General features: G+C 35.0%; 1 protein-coding gene across 7 annotated transcripts; it reads left to right on the top strand.

Annotated features, from left to right (window-relative positions):
* Positions 1–2,120: 2,120 nt before the first annotated feature.
* LOC132287064 (uncharacterized) lies at positions 2,121–19,800 on the top strand. Of its 7 annotated transcripts, XR_009472929.1 has the most exons (20): positions 2,121–2,541; positions 2,745–2,846; positions 6,500–6,582; positions 6,776–6,860; positions 6,961–7,047; positions 10,530–10,591; positions 10,744–10,937; positions 11,029–11,089; positions 11,567–11,744; positions 14,252–14,290; positions 14,401–14,462; positions 14,579–14,615; positions 16,289–16,338; positions 16,453–16,522; positions 17,617–17,692; positions 18,331–18,410; positions 18,491–18,559; positions 18,772–18,897; positions 19,004–19,079; positions 19,397–19,800. XR_009472929.1 is itself a non-coding variant. In XM_059789542.1 (19 exons), exons 1-18 carry the CDS (start codon positions 2,473–2,475, stop codon positions 19,061–19,063), a joined length of 1,464 nt encoding a protein of 487 aa, XP_059645525.1. In that variant the 5' UTR covers positions 2,123–2,472; the 3' UTR covers positions 19,064–19,079; positions 19,397–19,800. The 7 variants fall into 7 exon arrangements, 4 of the variants coding, with proteins under 4 accessions (XP_059645525.1, XP_059645526.1, XP_059645527.1 ...); XR_009472928.1 differs by lacking the exon at positions 19,397–19,800 and having other exon boundaries at positions 18,772–18,890; positions 19,004–19,234; XR_009472927.1 differs by lacking the exon at positions 19,397–19,800 and having other exon boundaries at positions 19,004–19,234.
* The last annotated feature ends 75 nt before the right edge of the window (positions 19,801–19,875 follow it).

Raw genomic sequence — 19,875 nt, 5'->3', positions numbered from 1 at the left:
TGATTTGGAAGGAGGCGATTACCGTCAGCAGATTGACGCACCCAATTTACTATATACCAAATTGTATTGAAAAATATTGTTCCAATACTTGTTTATCAGAGAAATAGGAAAATACTCAGAAATAATTAAATAAAAGAAATAAATAATCAAGGTAAGTTGCACTTAAAGAAATTAAGAATCTAACAAATGTGGGTTGCATAAAGTTGAAGTGCAAAAGATCAATTTTTATTTATTTATTTATTTCTTGCAAAAGATCAATTGACGGAAGCCGAAATAACACACAGAGGACCAAAAAGTGTTTGACAAATAAAAATAAAATCGAGAAAGCAAAGGCAATAATATAGACAATTAGAGTCCTCTACGATGAGCCACAGACAGGTGGAGCAAAAGATACAGAAGAACATCAACCCTAGAACATGAAGAACTGAACCCAAGTAAAACAAGAGAGAGAAAATGGAAACTGTTCAACCCCATCACCAAATAGGGTAAGATGGTAATTTCATTATTGCCAATTGTTTTTTTTTTTTCTCTCATTTGTGTTATCCAAATAACAATATTGTCAATTCTTTTCTTTTCTTTCCTATCTATCCAAACATGAATATAATTTAGAGCTATTATTTCATTTCATTTCATTTCTTTTCTCTTATAATCATTTCCTTTCTTTTCTCTACTATGTATCCAAACGAAGCCTATCTTTGATGATTTATACAATCGGATCTGGTTTGGCTTGGTTGAATCACCAACCGGATATGGTTTGGCCAGTGGGGATGGTGGTGGTGGTTGTGGGTGGGGATCGCGATGGTGATACCAACACAGGTTATAGTGGTGTCGGTGGTCATTTTTTTTTTTTTTTTTTTTTTTTTTTTTTTTTTTTATGGTGGTAGTTGTGTGGCGGGGATGGTGGTGGCAATACCAATTTGGTTGGTGGTGGGTTTTGTCGTGGAGATGTGATGGATTTTGTTGTGGATATGTGGTGGTTCATTAGCTGGATCTGCAGCGACGACGATATGTGACGACGGCGGCGACGGCGAGGGTCTGCAATGGCGAGTAACGACCCCTAATCACATGACATTCACACCCGACCATCTCTCTGCTAATCCCCTAAATCACGACCCCTAATCGCCGAAATGTGTTGTAAATTATACTGATTCAGAAAAAGATTAGAGCTTTCCTTTTTTTCCTACACTAGAGTTCTTTCTTTCCTATGCTCCATATTTTAGCGCAAATAGTGTTCCCTTTGGTAATATTCTAGTGGACAATCCAATCAAGAAGAACAAACTTGTATCCCAAATCCTCAGACTCTTAAAAAGTAAAGTACAATAACCAGTCCATTGCAGGTGGTTGTGGGGTGAGTGGTGGTTGTGAGGCGAGAACAGTGGTGGTTATAGGGATGGTGGTTACGTTGCTAAGTGGTTATGGGGTGAGAATAGTGGTTGCGGTGAGGATTGCAAGTGTTTATGGGGTGGGTGGTGGTTATATGGTGGGAACAGTGGTGGTTATGGGGATGGTGGTTGCGTTGCCAATTTTGCTGGTGGTTGCCAACATCGATTTGCAGCAAACTCCGGCGATCTACAGTGTCTGAAGATGAAGATGGAGACATATATAGATGTATGTATAGATATAACAATATGAGGGTAGATAAGTAAATTTATCATTTTTATGTACACTACTTTACAGATATATTATATATATTATTTATATGGGTACTTTAGTCATTTATCATAGAAAATGAAGGATATTTTAGTAAATTTGACTCGTTTGTTAGTGTATTTGATGATTTGTCATTCATAAGGGAGGTCCGTGTAAGATATTTTCATTTTGAGGAGAGGTTCAAGTAAATTTTCAAATCACGGGTGTAGTTATGGCAACCAACAGGGAACTCCGTGTAATTTGCACAATCTCTTTCTATCCTTCCCGAGTTGCAAGAAACACGCGCGGTTTATCGTTGTTTGCACGCTCTAAGAAAGAGAATTTGGTACATCAGACGGTTGAACAACCAATGTGTCGCGTGCGTATACACACACTAATACATTATTTACGTGTATGAGTGTATATATATATTTTGAGAGAGAGAGAGAGAGAGAGTGTGTGTGTGTGAGAGACGGATATTACACTGAAGAAGTTTCTTTGCAAAAACGCTGTAAAACAGTGCTGAGAACGAAATCTCTCACTTTCGGAATCCATCCGCCAATTGGAAAAGAACTTTTGAGTTTAGATATAGAGAGAATATAGACTTGTCGATATAGAGAGAGAAAGTGAAGAGAGAGAAACACGTGAATGAATATAGTCCGTATATGCAATGAAGGATACAGGGAAGAACACGATTCTCTTCACCTTCCCACCACTTAACGTCGTCGTTCTCCATTCTCACTACTATCTCTTCCAATTCTACTGATTCGTCTTCTTCTTGCTCTCTCGCGTTCTCAATCGATTCTCTCCAATTCTCTGCAATTTTCTCTCTATCTGTTTCTGATGTCAAGCGAAGCGGCGTCCTCTGGACTGAGCTTGGAAGGTCTGGACGATGTGGAAGAGTTCGTTTGGGTGAGTTTTGCTTTGTTTCTTTTTATTTCCCTTGTTTGGTTGCTGAGAAAATGTAGATAAACAAAGGAATCAAGGTTTCGAGAATAATTTTTTTCCTTACAGGACTAACTATTCAGTTCAGTTTAGCAAACAATTAGTTGTGTTGAGGAATTTTTTAATGCGTTTGTGAATTTGAATGTGATTGTTGACAAATTGAAATGCAGGCCAATGAAGGAGAGTTATCGATTTCATGGGAACGATTTACTCAGGTTTTTGATCTCATGCAGGCAGGGAATAAGGCATTCAGGGACAATCGTTTCGAAGAGGTGAAATTCTTGAATTTTTTGATTTCTATTCAATTTTGATTGTTTTTCTTATGCTTTCTTCTTGGTTTAATTTTAATTGCATTGCATCTTTCCCTCATTAAGGTATGTTCTTGGTCTACTGACCATAAAGAAAGATTTTTTTTGTAATTCAAAACTAGTATTTTCCATTTATGTGCAAAGTGAATACTAAAAGAGGTTCGGGCTTAATCTAAACGCTGCTGATCATAGTTTTTTCCCATCTTGGTAAGGTTCCATAGTCTGTAATAACTTCATTATAAACAAAAAGTCAAAAATTATTGTCAAAGTGTCAATGTTACAATTCGTACTGGTCTCGTTGAGCTTAATTTAATGCATTCAATCAATTTTGCGGTATGAATCTAGCTAATGCATCTAAGGATCTGTGATTGATGGAATGGGTCGAATAATTTTCGTTGGACCACTTGGATCATTTTGTTCACCCATGTCTTGCAATCAACTTTCACAGTGGTCTATTCGTGTCTCAAGCATACAAGCCCTTCTGTTTCTAAATCTTTGGATTCAGGGTTGACTTTACTATCAGTACAACAAAAATCCAAGGACTGCTGGATGTACCACTGTTAAGCAGTTTTAAACAATTTAGCATCATAACACATTAAAGTTTGTCTTATATTTTCCAAATATAAACGACTATTAAACAACATATGTAAGTGTTTGCATAATTACCTGGTTTATTTGGGTGAGAAATGAGGCTTCGCAGGGAACTACTATTGCTTTTCTGGAGAAGTCTATATTAAATATTCTTCTAAGCTATTCCAGATCCTCGTGTGAAGATCAATGACAGAAACATCAGCACACAAATTTCTTAACTATACGTTTCTGGCAAGGGAGAAATTTTTTCAATTGGGATTCTTTCTTACTTGGACTTTTAATTTTGGCACCTAAAGCCATTTCATGTAAGAGTCCTAGGGTACTCAGTTCTTGGTACAGCAAGGATATGTTAATTTATTTTCAGAGAAAGGGTATACTTTCAACTTTAGTTCTTGTAACAGCAAGGTTGTATAGTTCTCTTTTCAGATTATCTAGTTTGCTTTCAGAGTTATTGTTTATGCTGTGAGTTGTTTCCTTTTCATTGTTCTCTCTGTGAATCATATGCGGAAATTGTTAGAAACAAAAAAAAAACTGTCATGTTTACCTTTCAAGGAGGTAATTTTCATGACATGCATGTTTTTAATCTTAATAAAGTTCTTGATGCTTTTCTTTTTATGGAATAGTTTGCCTATGGATATGGTCATCAAGCTTTTGACAAACCATGCATATCTGGTGTCAGGGTGTAATTATTTCCCCTCAGCTTTTTAGCACCAAATTTATTTATAGCTCATTTTTCTATGGTGGGGAATTAGCACTTGTGCTTTATTTGGGGCCAAGAACAATTTAGGATTTTTACTTATCAAAAAAAAAAAAAAAAAAAAAAAAAAGGTACAATTTAAGATTCGGGACTTATCCATGATAATTTGGAAATATTTTTAGAAAAGTATAACTGACAGCAGCTGTCAATGCAGTTCTGGGTCATTTTCAGATAAACCAAGCTATAGTATAGTATTTTCTTAGTTATTTCAAGTCTTTATGTTAAACAAATTAGGATTTACTTATTTGTTCTTTACATTTTCAGCAAAAGCCAATGGACTTCTGCTCCCATCTTTACTAACATTTACCACATTCTAAGAAATTTTCTCATTGGAGTAGAGGCATTTGTTTTTAGATATCTATTTCCAAGGGTAGGATCATATTGTTTGGGTCACAATTCCAAGTCCCACGTGGCAAGCCAAGATTATTTGGCTCATAACATGGGTCTGGGTAGAGTACATGGGCATCTATCAAACACAAATGTGGGTAAGCCAAACTATTCCTATTTTAGACTGTGAGTGGGTCTTCTTAAAGTTAAGGTGACTGAAGGGGAGTAAGAATGACCCTTCCCATCGGTATTACATTGCCTTGAAACAAGTACTTTAATCTTTGGGAATGAAAATCTGATAAGGAGACTTTAAGATGAAGTGAAGAATGAATAACTCAACAAATTCATGAAGCAAGGGATTTAATTAATGTTGGAAGCAAGTTACAAGAGCTAATATTACAGGTTAGAGAGTTAAGGTGCTAAGCAACTAGATTACAGCTAGCTAAAATTACTGGACTAAAGCTAAGGAGCTAAAGCAGCTAAGGAACTAAAGATATAGATAGAGATGATAGATTAAAGTTGTAAAGTGACAAACATTAAGCTCAGATTAGCTAAGGAAGATAGATAAGATAGATAACAAAGGCATGTTGGATGATGATGCTGGACCCCTGCTTGTGGGACTTGGGTGAGTATTTATAGAGGCCTTGGTCTGGTGTTGTCTCTCTCAGCCCATTTCTCTTAGGTGGTGGTTGTGTTCAGAGGTTAGAAGTGACCATTTATGACCAATCTCGTGATCTTTAGCTTTTGACAAGCTTACATGCCTACCAATGTGTTAGTCAAAGTTCTTTTTTGTCATGATCATTTTTAGTTATAAACTTCAGATTCTTTCAAGGTTATCTGATTTATTATGGTTTAGCCATTTTGAGCTTTTCCCACCTACTATGTCTGGTTACAGCTTGGCTCTGCCCCTTTTGATTTATTTTATTGATCCCTATCAGACCTATTGGTTCATCTAACCACTGCCTCCTCTGAGCTTTTTATGCTGGTGATTGGTGAGATCTCTCTCTTTTTAAGCTTTAGACCTTTTGTCCTTCTGAGTTTGATATGAAATGACTCTTTGACTATTCTTAATTTGATATTTAGATTCAAAATTTCTTGACTAGTATATTTCAGATCTTTTCCTCTGATTATCGGTTGGTCTAATGATCTTGATCCTTTGTCCTTGACCGTCCTGTTTTGGATTGCTCTCTTGATCTTTACTGGTCTGCGATCATTCTAGTAGAAAGCCTTATGTCTCGATCATGGATAGGCTTTCATTTATGATTCTCTTCACAGGCCACTCTCATGATCGAGGCCTTCATTTTTTAGAATCCATCAAACACAACTCTTTTAGAGGCCCTTGATATTCAGATCTCAACCATTTAGGTTGGTAATCCTTGAACATTGGTTGGTCTTTGCTCTTTGGGGTTTTATCAGCCTGTCTCAAGATTCCATCTCTTCTTGACTCTGGGTCGATTAGGCAGCTTCTGGTTTAGAAACATATGGTCAAGTATCTTGACCATAAGTTGGTCTGATAACCCCATGAATTCTTGGGGTCTTGCCTTCACATTAATGTGGGTGCAGCTATTGCTTTATTGCATTGTGTTTTGCCCATGAGGTAAGGTGGTAGGGTAGAAGTTTGGAACAATGTGATATTTGGAAGGTTATATGCCCCAAATAGATCAAAAGTTCCTGTAATCATGTTTTCCAGGGTCTTTTATCAGCGTTTCCTTCTGCAACTGTTTTCCACTCGAGCATTTTTCTTCCTTCTGAAATCAAGAAATGAGAAGGTTCATTTTAGTATCTTTACCATTTGACCATAAAGCATAAAATATTCATGGCAAATAACTAGTGCAAAGTTTTAACTGAGGAATTTTCAGACTTTGACAATCATGGTTCGTACTTTCTAGTTTCATGTCGTTTCTTGTGACTTCATTGCTGATCAGTTTGTTTTCTTTTTCAGGCAATCAATTGTTACTCGAGAGCTCATAACATTAAACCGGGCGATCCTGTTATTTTAAGCAACCGATGCGCTGCTTATATTAGGTAAAAGTATTGTATGATACTTATCCATTTATTTTCTTGATCAATTCAACTCTTCAACTCCATTTGTTGTTACTAGATGCATTCTTGCCACCATCCACCATCATTCAGATGAAACTGAATTCAGCAATTCACCACTATTGTAAATTGTTTTGCATTGACAACAAATATTTCTAACTTCTATTTTTTAAACCAGGATTTGTCAGTATCTAAAACACAGACCAGCATCAGCTTCTGAATATAGAGCACTGAATGGGCTGGATCCTACAACACATGCTGCGGTATGTCTTATTGCCTCACTGTTTCTATGGCCAAAAGAATCCCATTCCTCATTTCATAAATGTTGCTTGCATTTTATATTACTTTTAACCATTATTTCAGCTTGCACTGAAGGATGCGGAAAAAGTGGTGAACTTCCGAAGTAATTCTGTAAAGTCTTACATTCTGAAGGCCAATTCACTCACTATGGTAAGTGTGTGATGTTGCATATTTTAATTTTCAAATTTGTACTAGCTAATACACACACACACATGATCATTGTAGGTATAAATTTGAACATGATGTGGAGGCTAAAGTCCCCTTCTGATGTTTGTTACAAAGCCTACATGCCGGGGCGTTATATGCACACTAAACCAATGAGACGGGGTTCTTTTATAAAATCGAAATTGTGATGCTTTAGGAATAATTGTTGAGATGTAAAGGTGGTGGTAGAATTATTAGTAATTATATTTAGAAATTTTAGCATGTTTTATCCTTGATTTCATGCCTATCCCTAAATTAACCATAACCAAACTCTAGTTAATTCCACCTTTGTATATCAGAAGCTTGGATTGCCATTAGAAATGCTAATTTGAAACAACAATTTTGGCCTGTATTGCTTATGAGTACATATCTACTGGTGAAGGTCCTTGAGTTTCTCTTTCTTTGAATATTTTACTTTATTGATTTTTATTGTTTACCTGGTCATATTTAGGTGTGGTGTAAAGCATCCTGAGATGTCTTCATGTTTTTGGGAAGCAGACCACACTCTTTTCTAAAAGTTTGTCTGTTGTGGTTTGCCAATTTTGACGGTCTTGCACACTGATTGTTTGGCATACTTAGATCCATTTACTTCTTATGCGGCTAAACTCATTTTTCTAATTTAACTTGAGGGAAACTGGAAGTTCATAGGAACTTCTTGCATTGTATTTTTCATTGGAGTGGTGAAAGTGCTGTAATATTGCATTGAATCTTGAGATGACAGTGTTGCAATATCTTTGGAGTTCTTCTGTGGATTATTCTTATGTTATGTGTTATTACTATCACCGTCATTTTTACTTTTTGTTTGCCAAGGGAATGACCTTAACTACATTTAATAAATCATAATTTGTAAACTCTATGTGTTAGATATTAAAATAGACAACATATGCAAACATGATTCCTTAGAGTAGTGTTAATTTCTTCATTCATCTTAAATGCTAAGAAGTGTGAGTCATAACTTTCTTACTAGAATATAAAGTAACTTGAGAATTTTGCATGCATCTATCATGTCAACCCTATCTAGTTGAATTTTCTTGTTTAAATGTTGTTTAATGTCATATAAATGTTACTTTTCAGCTTTGTATTTGTTATTCATAAACTGTGTCACCCTAGAGTCTGGGTTTAAGGTGTTCATCTGTTTGTTTGTGATCCTATAAATGGTAGTGAGAAATCTGAGGACCATAACCCTAGGCTCTGATGTAGAGTTAGTGCAAGGCTGTGATCTAGACCCAGAGGGGGTTGAGTAGGTGTTAATTGATTAATTAACAAACTTGGCTACATTTGAATTTAAACTACCATAACTGAGTTTCAATAACTAACTAACTAACTAACTAGAAATCATATATATAAATCCATTTATCATGCTTAAAAAATATGTAAAAGCATAAAAATAAATCATCAGTGATGCATGGACACTATGATTTTTAAATGGAAACCCAAAGGGGAAAATCATGGTGTTTAGTTCAGGCAGATCAAATCCATTATGAGAAATAAGTTTAATTAGGTTGCACAGATTCCCAGAACCCTAAATTCCCCTTGTTACCTCTATACTCAGGCTTACATGAGACTCTCCACCAAAGCCCTTGAAGTTGTTAGCCAACATATCCGGTCATCATGCGATCAACTTCTTCTTTAGGACTTCAATCTCCATGACTAGTGATTTTGATGACAGTGTCCTTTGTGTTGTTGAACTCTGGTGTTGATTACTCCATGTAGCAAAAAACTTATGATGATCAACATTCACATCAACACTCACCATCTAGATGCAATGATGAAGTATGTGAAAGTAAGTTTAGCAACGCAAGATTGCTAGGATGCACTCAATATGCTCGAACTGTCAAGCCTTGGGCATGAATATGCTTTCATGTGTTTTATGATTTTTTTATTTTTTTTTACCCTGGTAAATGTTATAAATATAGGATTTTCAATCAAGGAAAGTACCAAAAACAGTTTTTCTTTTTGTCATTTTAAAAGGGATTTTACTGCATCAAACATGTAATTTTGAAGAACTTAATTGTATCAATGCTCATGGATATGAACCCAAATTGGCGAGTGCATAATTGAAAGTTGGAATTACCTTTTTACCCTTGGTTGTAGCATTAATTTCAGAGATTTCCCACTAAATTAACTAAATTTTGGAAATACTAATCAAAAGCTAAACTAAAGCATACAAACTTTAAGTTTTGAATGAAATTTACCAATATTAGTCCTATTGACCTTGTTAACAACCATCTACTCCAAAATCTTAAGCTGTTAGAGAGGGTGTAACTTAAATATATATCATTCAACACGCCCCCTCACGTGTGGCCTTCTTTTGGTCCAACATGTGTTTTTCAATTTTTTAATTAGGGTGACGGTGAGGTTTGAACTCGAGACCTTTGGCTCTGATACCATGTTAACAACCATCTACTCCAAAAGCTTAAGCTGTTAGAGAGGGTGTAACTTAAATATAAATCATTCAACAGACCTAACAGGTGCTTTGTTGCATAATCAAGTAACTAGTGAGGGAGAATTTATTTTGTGGAACAAGGTTTCAGTAACAAGATTTATTGTCAAGCATTCATTTTCGGGAGTCTTATCTCCCATGGAAGAAATGCATTTTACTTTTCTCTCTTTTTAGTTTATATATATTGATTACATGTAAAAAAACTTTTCCTGTTTCTTTAGCAGTGCTTTCATTGATGACTTGAAATTTGCAGAGAATATTTCTCAATCTTTGTGTTATTCATTGCCTCATTCTCGAGGAAATTGACCACTTGTTAAGAAGAGTATAACTAAAACTGGATACATTTTTAGAAAGTTAGTGGCAGCACCTATATAAGGACAACATGAGGGAACTCATCCTAGATGGTATGATCAGTTTCAGAAATAACTGTACTATAAGTGTTGATTTTGTTCAAGTTAAGGTTTTTGAGGAAAGAAAGACCAGATTGAATGTGGGTAGGTTTAGTCCATAGGAGAAGATGTTATAAACTAATAGTACTTGGAGAGAGCAGAGTAGGAAAAATGAACTCCTATAACCAATTCCATGTAGTTGGTATAAATCTCTATGGAATTAGGGGTGTATTATTATTTGTTATAATATAATACTCATAATTATTGATTTATGAGACTTCCATTCTCCTTCTATGTGGCATAAGTTTTAGCGTAATAAGTTCATGTTCTTACTGCTCTTATAGCATGTAGAATTTTACACCTATGAAGAAGCGTTAACTAACCCATCTTACTAAAGATTTATTGGTATTAGGAAGTGAAATTTCACATTTACAAAAATTTATTGCTGCTATCACTTTTTCTATGTTAATATTGAGAGTATTCCTGCTGGAACAGACTGTTCAAATATTTTTTGTTGATTTAATACCTTTTTTAGATATTTTATTGGTGGATATTACCTTTTCTTATATCAAATTCAACTTGCTTTTAACTGGCAGCTAGAAAGATATGAGCTGGCCCGGGATACTATTCTTTCTGGCCTTCAGGTTGATCCTCTTAGGTAATATAATATTGTGTACTCTGATTTTTGAATATTTCTCTAGTTCTAAAATGTAGTTATGGATGATATTACTTGTGTAAGACCCATTTGTCATTCACTTTCTGACATATGAATTGCTTTTGTGTTTTTTTTTTCTTTCTTTTGTTATGTAGCAATCTTCTTCAGGCTTCTCTACAGAATTTGGAGAGAATAATGGCCGGTATAAACAGGGGAAGCCGCCATGGGAAAGCAGAACGTACTGATGACTTCGATTGTACTCTTTGCTTGAAGTTACTCTATGACCCAATTACAACTCCTTGTGGACATTCATTTTGCCGATCATGCTTGTTTCAGGCAATGGACCGAGGTGATCCTTTTGCAGTTTTTCTTTTTACCTATTCTTTTATAGAACCATAATGTTGATTTGCTTGTACTGACCCTTGGATGAAAAATGCTAGGTAATAGATGTCCACTGTGCCGGACAGTTCTGTTCATAAGTCCTAGAACATGTTCAATCAGGTGAGCTGCTTACATGATAGTAATTAATTGAAATGTTTGTGTTGGCTAGATAGCAAAGGATATGCTTCCTCTCCTGCATATACTTTTTGCATTGGGCACATGTATTTGATCCAAAAGCGGCCATCCATCCTCACAATCATAACCAATTAGCTTGTGGGCTTTGCTATTAAAAATTTAGTTTGTAGGGAACCATTTTCCAATTTAAAATTTTTTTTGAATGAAATGGAGGAGCAGAAAGTTGATTATAAAAAAGGATTACAATATTTCTTTTTCCCTCTTTGAGTCCATTAAGTTGATTGTTTTTTCCCATGAATATATGCCAAGCATCCAGCATAGGTTAATGGACCAATGAAAGTAAATATTCTTGAAGTTACTGAATTCCTAATATTTTTATTAATCATTTTTATAATTTATTGTGTGCATCAAATCCTGTTTTATGTTCTTTAACTTGTATAATGTTTACTATACTTTTATCAGTGTAACGCTGAACAACATAATACAGAAGAATTTTCCAGAGGAGTATGCTGAAAGGAAGTTGGAGCATGCCAGTTTGATGAACCTTGGTGTTGATTTGATGCCCCTCTTTGTCATGGATGTTGTCCTCCCATGTCAGAGGCTTCAACTCAACATATTTGAACCTCGGTACAGACTTATGGTAAGCTGATCAGAAAATTACTAGTTTTCACTCTTTGAATTTTGCTGTTGTATATAAAAATTGAATAATGTTGCTATTTTGGCTTGACATAATTTCACCATATCATACCTGAGGTCCTGAACCATTTACATCTGTATAGATTATCAATTAGCATAATTTACACCGGAGGACCCTTACGTAAACCATGGTATGAACAATGCTCTCAACCAACGAGTAGAACCATTTGTTTATTGGCTAAAGCTTTTAGTGAATAAATTAATGCAGTTGAAAGTTGGGAAGAGCAAACGATTTTATACATTGAGGAAATAAATATCAAAAGAGTCGCTTGTCTATGACTTCGTCCATCCCACTAATTACGCCCCCTACAATAGGTTTTTCTATCTGAAAAGTCAGTGTATGACGTTTTCAACTTACAAAATTAAAACACCAAAGATATATGAAAGGCATCCCTACTATGCTTGATGGAATACGTAGGAATATTCTTGTAATGAGCATAATTAGGGGGCGTAATTAGTGGGATTTTACCACTTGAATATTATTGTAAATTATTTTTCGTACTAATATAAATACATGGGTGTAGAGATGTCAGTGGTATACTAATGCGTTTCTCTACCTTTCTAATTTAATTGCAAAGTTTTCTTTAGAAGTGTCCAATAGTACTATACCATCAACAAACAACATGCATTAAGGAATATGTTCTTTTAACTCTTTTGTAATCTGAGCTAGAATTATTGTGAATATATATGGACTCAGTGCAGAACCTTGGTGTTACCCCACGTTTATAGGAAAATTTCTAGTCTCGCCACATGTAGCTCGAACTCTAGTTTTGGTGTTTAGATACATGTCTTGAATAATCTCTATCATATCTGGAGGGATTTGTTTCGTTGTAAAGCCCACCAAATTATATTTCTGAGCACCCTAACATAAGCTATTTCTAGGTCTATAAAGACCATATGTAGATCCTTTTGCTTACTCCTACATTCTTCGATTAATTGTCTTTGTGAGTAGCTTCCATTGTGGATCTCACTGGCATCAATCCCAATTGGTTATCGGACACTGTGGTTATGGCCGAGATGTAACGAACTCGGCTGAGTCCAATATTCACCGATATATCAATGAGAATCGGAATCACATGAGACCTAGTCAAGTCCTTGGTGAATTGGCTGAGTCCATAGGGAATTGGCCAAGTCAGCACATCTAAAGCTGTTTAAGGTCGAAAATATTTCACAATTGCTACAGATGATTCCGTTACTTTATGCTTGATACAGTCCTGACTTCGTTACATCACATCTGTGTTCACGTCTTCGAACCATGAGGCTAATCTAGTTGGGTCTAATAGTTTTGTCAATAAATCTGCTGATTGATTATCAGTGTGAACTAATTTTAAGTTAATGATATGCTCTTCAACAAGCTCTTGAATAAAATGGTATCTAGTGGCTATATGTTTAGTTATAGAATGTAACACTAGATTTTTAGAAATATTTATAGTACTTGGGTTATCACAAAATATATATATTATTCCTTGTTTAATTCCATAGTCAGTTAATATTTTTTATGATTTAGAGAAATTGTGTACCAACTCACAGATGCTATATCATCTTCAGCCGTAGACATGGAAATTGAAGTTTGTTTCTTACTAGATCAAGCTACGAAGTTTGTGCCAAAGTAAAGCATTGTGCCTAAGTAAAGGATCCACCTGACGTACTTTTCCTATCGTCTAGGCTACCTGCCCAATCAACATCAATGTACCCCGCTAGTTGACTACTAGAATGAATAGAATATCTTAGTTCAAAATCTAGAGTACCATTAACATTTTTTATTATTTGTCTAACAGATTTTAGTTGTGACACTTTTGGCTGCCTTTGCCCCTTTTGTACTACTTGCAGTTCATCTTTTATTTTTTACACAAGGATAAGTGGTAAATAATGTCACTTTTTGTGTACTCAGCGTATGTGCAAATAATCCAAGGAATAGTACCTATTTGAGAATAGAATGCTCGACTCTGTTTTAGCATTGAATTGATCTCCGTGAGATCATTTTATAGTTGCTTCAGTCGTAGTTATGAATGTTGCAAGCATTGTTAGTCACTTATCCTATTGCCTTATCTGATATGTGAACACTATAGTGATATGGAATTTTTTCCACTAGTTTTAGAGCAATGACAGAAGGATATTCAATGGTTTCCATTAAGCAGAAATGATAAAGCTTCTACTTTTGGGTTGAAGCATGCTATTATACTCTATACATTCTGGTCCCATGCCTATAATCAATCAAAGTTGATAACATATTTAAATTCAAACTTAGACGAGGAGAGTTAGAGTTGACAAAAAGTAGTTGATTATGGAGATTTTTCCAAGTAAACTTTCATCAGACTCCTGCTGATTATGAAGTTGGTGACATGATTTTCTGTCTGAATCAAAATTCTCACACATCACACATTATTTTTATTCAACTATTTTCATGGTACGACTTATAATAATCTCTTTCTCATTTTAATTGAATGACAGGTGAGGAGGATAATGGAAGGAAATCACCGAATGGGAATGGTAGAATATTGTGACTGGTCCTTTTCTTTCCCTTTTCCTCATTATAAGGTATATTAAAAGGTCTCACATTCCTCAGTTTTTGGGTTGTGATTTGTCTATTAATCATGTAGGTTGTGATTGATTCTACGACAGGTTCCATAGCTGATGTTGCTTGTGAAGTGGAGATTACTGAGTATGTGTTTGATATCATATACTTCACCATTTTTTTAATCTGCAGATTGTTCTTCTAGACGCCGCAGCTTATGCAAACTTGACTTATAATAAATCTTTGTGTTTCTTTTTATGTAGGTGTGAGCCATTTCCGGATGGACGTTTTTTTCTAGAGGTGAAATATACTATATGTTCCTGCTAGCATTCATTTTGTCTTTGTGTGCACTGATTCATGAAAGATTCAGATAGGAAGTCCCTAGAGGCTAAAAGTATAAACAAAGTAAACCAAGATGAAACATTCAACAAGTAATTTAACAGTTTGTAACACAGTGGGATGAATCTTTTTTCTTTTCCCTAGAGGTAAGAGATTAATATATAGTAAAGAAATTACTCATCGCTGGAATCCCGATCAGGTGAGTGTCCCCTAAAAAGAGAAACATGTTGTCAGGGGCTTATTTGTTATTACTTATATAATTTTGGGGCTTATGTGTAATTTCTGAAACTTGTTATTATAAGTTGAATGTGGTGGAAGAATGAAAGTATTCTTTCATTCTTTCTCTCTTTCCCCATCTCTCTCTCTCTTTTTCTTTCATTCGCTTTCTTCTCTTTTTCTTCTTCTTTATCACTTACTCTTGATTTGATTATATCTTATCTTATCTCACGATGTATACTTTTTCTATAAATTAATGTGTTACCTTTTGACTTATTTTTCTGTTTCTTGGAACCATAAATATACTTTGAAAGTGTTTCTGAAAAAAAGGTTATTCAAAACTCAACTTTTTTATATTTTTCAAAACTAGTTTTTGAACTTGAAAGCAGTGTGCATCGATCGAAAAGTGGATTAATTGAGAGGAGCTTTTAGAAGGCATGACCGAATAGTCGACCAATCAGGACATTCTAGGAAAAAAGTTTTTTCAAAACCAGAATATATTGATAATTATTTTAAAATCTACTATGCCTTGATCGAAGGGCCGGTCGATTGAGGAGTGTTTAGTAGGCTTCAGTTGAGGCTCGATTGATCGAAACTGTCAGACATAAATTTTCAATAGACAAGCGGACGGGTGGATGGCTAGGAGACTTTTGGTAGAAATTTGGCATCATCTGTGCCTAGAGGTAACTAGGGGTTCGAGGGTGAGTGAACTATTAACCTAGTTTTAATATGTTTCTTGTATAGTGGATTGTGCGTGAGTAGACTAGGTCACATGGCTTTTTGCCTTTTTGAGTTTTCCACGCAAAAATCTTGTGCCTTTGCTCTACTCTACTCTCCTTTTGGTTTATTGCTTGATTGCAAGTGTAATTGATTGAATTGAAAATTAATCAGGATTTAAATATGCAGCTAACTGATTATCAAAGAGAATTCAAATGCAAATATCCATAAGATCGATATCAAATTCTATACTTCTTCATTGTGAAGGAATGAAGCATCCACGTTTAATATTGGGAGGTCACTTCCAATGGACTCTAAATACTGTGTTAACCATCTGATCAACACAAGAATCAGATTTCCTATAAGCTAAGAAAAATAAAGAATAAAAAAAGAAAAGAAAAAGAAAGGCAATCATATCATGATCTTGTATGAATGCATTGAGAAGTCGGTCAAGCTTTCCAATTAGCACTTGAAAAGGAGTTTGTCATCCTTTTGTCTTGGCAGCTGGTTTCATAATTAATTCATAATTTGCTAGTGAATTAATATGGTGTTAAGCAGCCAAGGATGAAACCAAAAATGTTTCGGAGGGAACTTGTTCAATTCTAGCATAAATTTTTGGAGTGAAGTTCATTTCTTTTGAATACTGTTTACAATTTGTTGGTCGTTTTGATTGTTCAATAATAAGATACAATTCCATGCAGGTTGAAGGTCGTAGGAGATTCCGTATCCTCAGAACTTGGGATCAAGATGGGTTAGTATATTCATCCTTGGGTGTCATGTATCTGAACTGATGCCTATTCATGTAAAATAAAATTTTCATAATCTAAAGTTTTTGAGTTGGTTCTGTGTTATTCAATGAATCAAGGTATCGTGTTGCTGAAGTTGATTGGGTACGTGATATATATCCTTCAGAAGGGTCAAAAGAGCGAGAAGATGTAAGTATATTGGATCTTCGTTCTTTTTTTTTTAAGGCAAGTTCTTAAGCAAGCATTTCACAAATTGTCTACTGCTGGGCTTGAACCCCTTACCTCCCCTTTGAGTGAGGAGAGGTTATACCATTGGGCTAATGGAGCATTGGTGATGTTTTCAACTTTTTAGTTTTTTATGGGTAGAAGATAATAAAAATGTGAAGGAATATTAGACTGAATGACTATAGAAGGCTTTTCATGTGCTTAATGCAAGTGGGTTTTTAGTTTTTCTTTAAAAAATTTCTTTATTCCCCTCCCTCTCCTTTTCAGTTTTGAAGTAACCAACAACGTTTATAAATTAATCAAATGCTAGACTTTTTTTAATTTTTTTTTCCTCTAGTATGCTCTTAAAACATTCTGTAGTTTTAATTATATATTTTCTATTATTTTCTTTCTTTTGTGTTATATATAACTATATGTATATGTATAGAAGTATATACATAACTAACGAAGAATAGAAAGGCTTAAACCTTTTTCCTTGAGAGGCTTATGACTTGCTTTGTCGGGAGTAAAACGCCTCCTCTTATGATCTTGCCTTTAAATATGTTTGGTCAAAGGCTATATTATGGATGGGGGAACTTAGACACATGGATCAAGCAGTTGTGGGGATGGTTGAGTTAAAATTTTCTTTCAAGAATCATAAGCCTTGCCCTGTAGGGAGTGAAATCCCTCACCTTACACTTTTGCTTCTAAACACATTCAAGCCTAGGTTTTATATGGATGAACTTAAACAAGACACTTGGACCAGTCCTGAAGATGTATGTATTAAATCTGAGAATTGTGCCAACTGCTCGTTGCTTTCAAACATCTTCATTCAAAAAGATATTGCAATCAAAATTCCACATGGATTCAATCAAACATGAAATGCAAGCAAGCTCAGCTCTTTTGTTTTTCTAGTATTGTCAATGTCAAAATAAAGTATTAAAGCCACAAAGTTCATTGCCACCCTCCTACATTTGGGACAACCACATATGTTGCACACATACTGCCGCAGAAATAGAAAAAATCTTCAGCTTATATTTACCCTGATTATCATTTTATTAATTTCTGGAAGCTTACAGTTGCAGGAAATGACAAACAATGTTGCACAACATGCTCGGTCATGGATGAGGAATGCACAAGAAGCAGTACAGCAAGGTAAAACATTAAAGGGAAGGGATGATAAAATGAGAATTTACCTTGGATTTATGGGGCAAATTTCAATCCAATTAGATTTTCCATTTGTTCCATGCTGGGTAATAAGGTCATTTTCTAAGGAAAAAGTAAAAATAACATCAGTATTTGGCAAATTTCTTCATTAATTCCCTTTGTTGGAGTCTTTTCTTGACCCAAAAAAAAAGTACTGAAAATATAAATTATAACCTTCAGTTTGTTACTACAATCAACTAGCAAATGTACTACTATTTAGTGGTAGCTAATTCTTGTTTTTTAAAAACAGATCATGTTTAGTGTTAATTTAGAGGGAATTTTTCTTGATAATTTAGGGGAAAATACCACTTCCTTTTAATGTGAGGAGCACATGTATAGTTATATTTGTTATCAGCTGAAGGTTTTTCTTCTTTTTTTCCTTCCCTTTTTGGCTTCCAAAGGCAACTATGGGCCTGAAAAAGGAAGGATTCAGTCCAAAGCTTTGGTACTACATTGAGACAATAAAGCAATCTCTTTTATAAATATTCTACCGATTGCATAAACAAAATAATTGTTTCACACACCTTCAATTAATGTGGCATTTTCACTATTAATCTTGTGGTTCACAAAATAGAGATCATATGCAGATAGAAGACGACTTCTGGAACTCTATAATGCAGAAGTAATGATGCCCAATACACAGGATCCTGAGCGCTTCAGTTTTTGGGTATCCGTACTTTGTATACATTCAAGTTAGTACTTAAATATGATTTTTATAAACTATTACTAATATCCACCTGGTTGCAGCTGGCTACTCTAACTAATCGAGAGCCAACAGAGAGATTGAATCTTCTTCGCATAAGAGACACAAAAGAGGTATTGGATCTTAATCCATTAAAAAGTTATGTGGTACTTGTCAACAATCTAAACCAAATCCTATTTAGAAAAATTCTTATGCCAATAACCCAGCTAAGATGATCATAATCATTGGTCACTGCATCGTGTAGTTAGTGTATATAAAATATCATGACTTAGTCTTTATAAGCTTCTGCTGGCACTACTCTTAATGTACCCTGCATTTTGGACAGAGGCCAAAATTTGGTTATGTTACCTACAACCATTAGGTTGATTGTGGAGTATGGACCTCCAATGTCGCAGTAATGAAATGTTGGGGGGAGGGGAGCTGGGAGATAATTGTGCTGCACTGGTAGCCCGTAATTATGTGCCAACTTGGATATTTCCTGATTCACTTTGTTTTGTTTTTGACCTTAATAATTTAAAACTCCTTTTGATTACTTTTCTGGGATTTTTCATGTGCAGAGGATAAGACGGGGGCTCCTTTGTATGAGAGCAGAAGAACAAGGCTGCAGACTGCAATGAGAACAAGATGTAACAGGTTCTAATACTTCATAATTTGACTACATATTGTTGTTATATTCTTTGATCCACTTTATAGAGGTAGCGGGTCCCCTATTTTTCATTTGTTATTTTTATTGTAACATACGATTGTACACAAACTGAATTAATATTAACAAACACATTTTTCTACAACCTCGTTTCGCTCACTAATTGTAAGTATTTGATATTTTGTTGCCATGGCATTATATGGACTTGTTAAGTACTACAGAAGTTAAAGAGTAATATATAATGAGTGGATTGAGAGACATGAAATCAGGAGACTGAATTGCCTGTTACTGCACGGATGTATTGCAGTTCCACCAACATTCTATTCTTCTAATTACTTCAATTGGATGAAAAGAAGAATGAAGATGCCCGGAAACATGGTGGAACCAACACTATCGCGTGCTCCTCAGATCTCAACCTTTGAAGTTTTAACTGAATTCCTGAGGGAGACGATGGTTCTGTACCTTTTCAACTTTGTTATAGATTGTTTCTTCTTGTTGAGTTCAACTGATGTATTTTAGAGGTGTATATATTATATTCATTTCACATGCTTATCGTCCATGATTTTTTACTTGCTACTGTAGAAGCTCTCCTTAGCCTTTGCCCTAGGAATTGAGTTTGTTGTGTGGCAAATTGTTGTGATGTTACTGTAGTTTTCTCACAAGAGAATTGGATGTGTCACCTCATAGTGGGAACGGATTTTAATCGTTTAAGGCTCTCCCGTATGAAGTAGACCTTATGAGGCTTTCCGAAAGTGTTTTAATTTATTGCTTCAATGGCGACTTATT

The sequence above is a fragment of the Cornus florida genome, unplaced genomic scaffold (genome assembly GCF_030987335.1).
Source record: "Cornus florida cultivar Cherokee Brave unplaced genomic scaffold, ASM3098733v1 CherokeeBrave_3.0.0_Hap2_Chr11, whole genome shotgun sequence".
Taxonomy (NCBI): domain Eukaryota; kingdom Viridiplantae; phylum Streptophyta; class Magnoliopsida; order Cornales; family Cornaceae; genus Cornus; species Cornus florida.
This window is presented reverse-complemented; position numbering and strand designations above follow the sequence as displayed.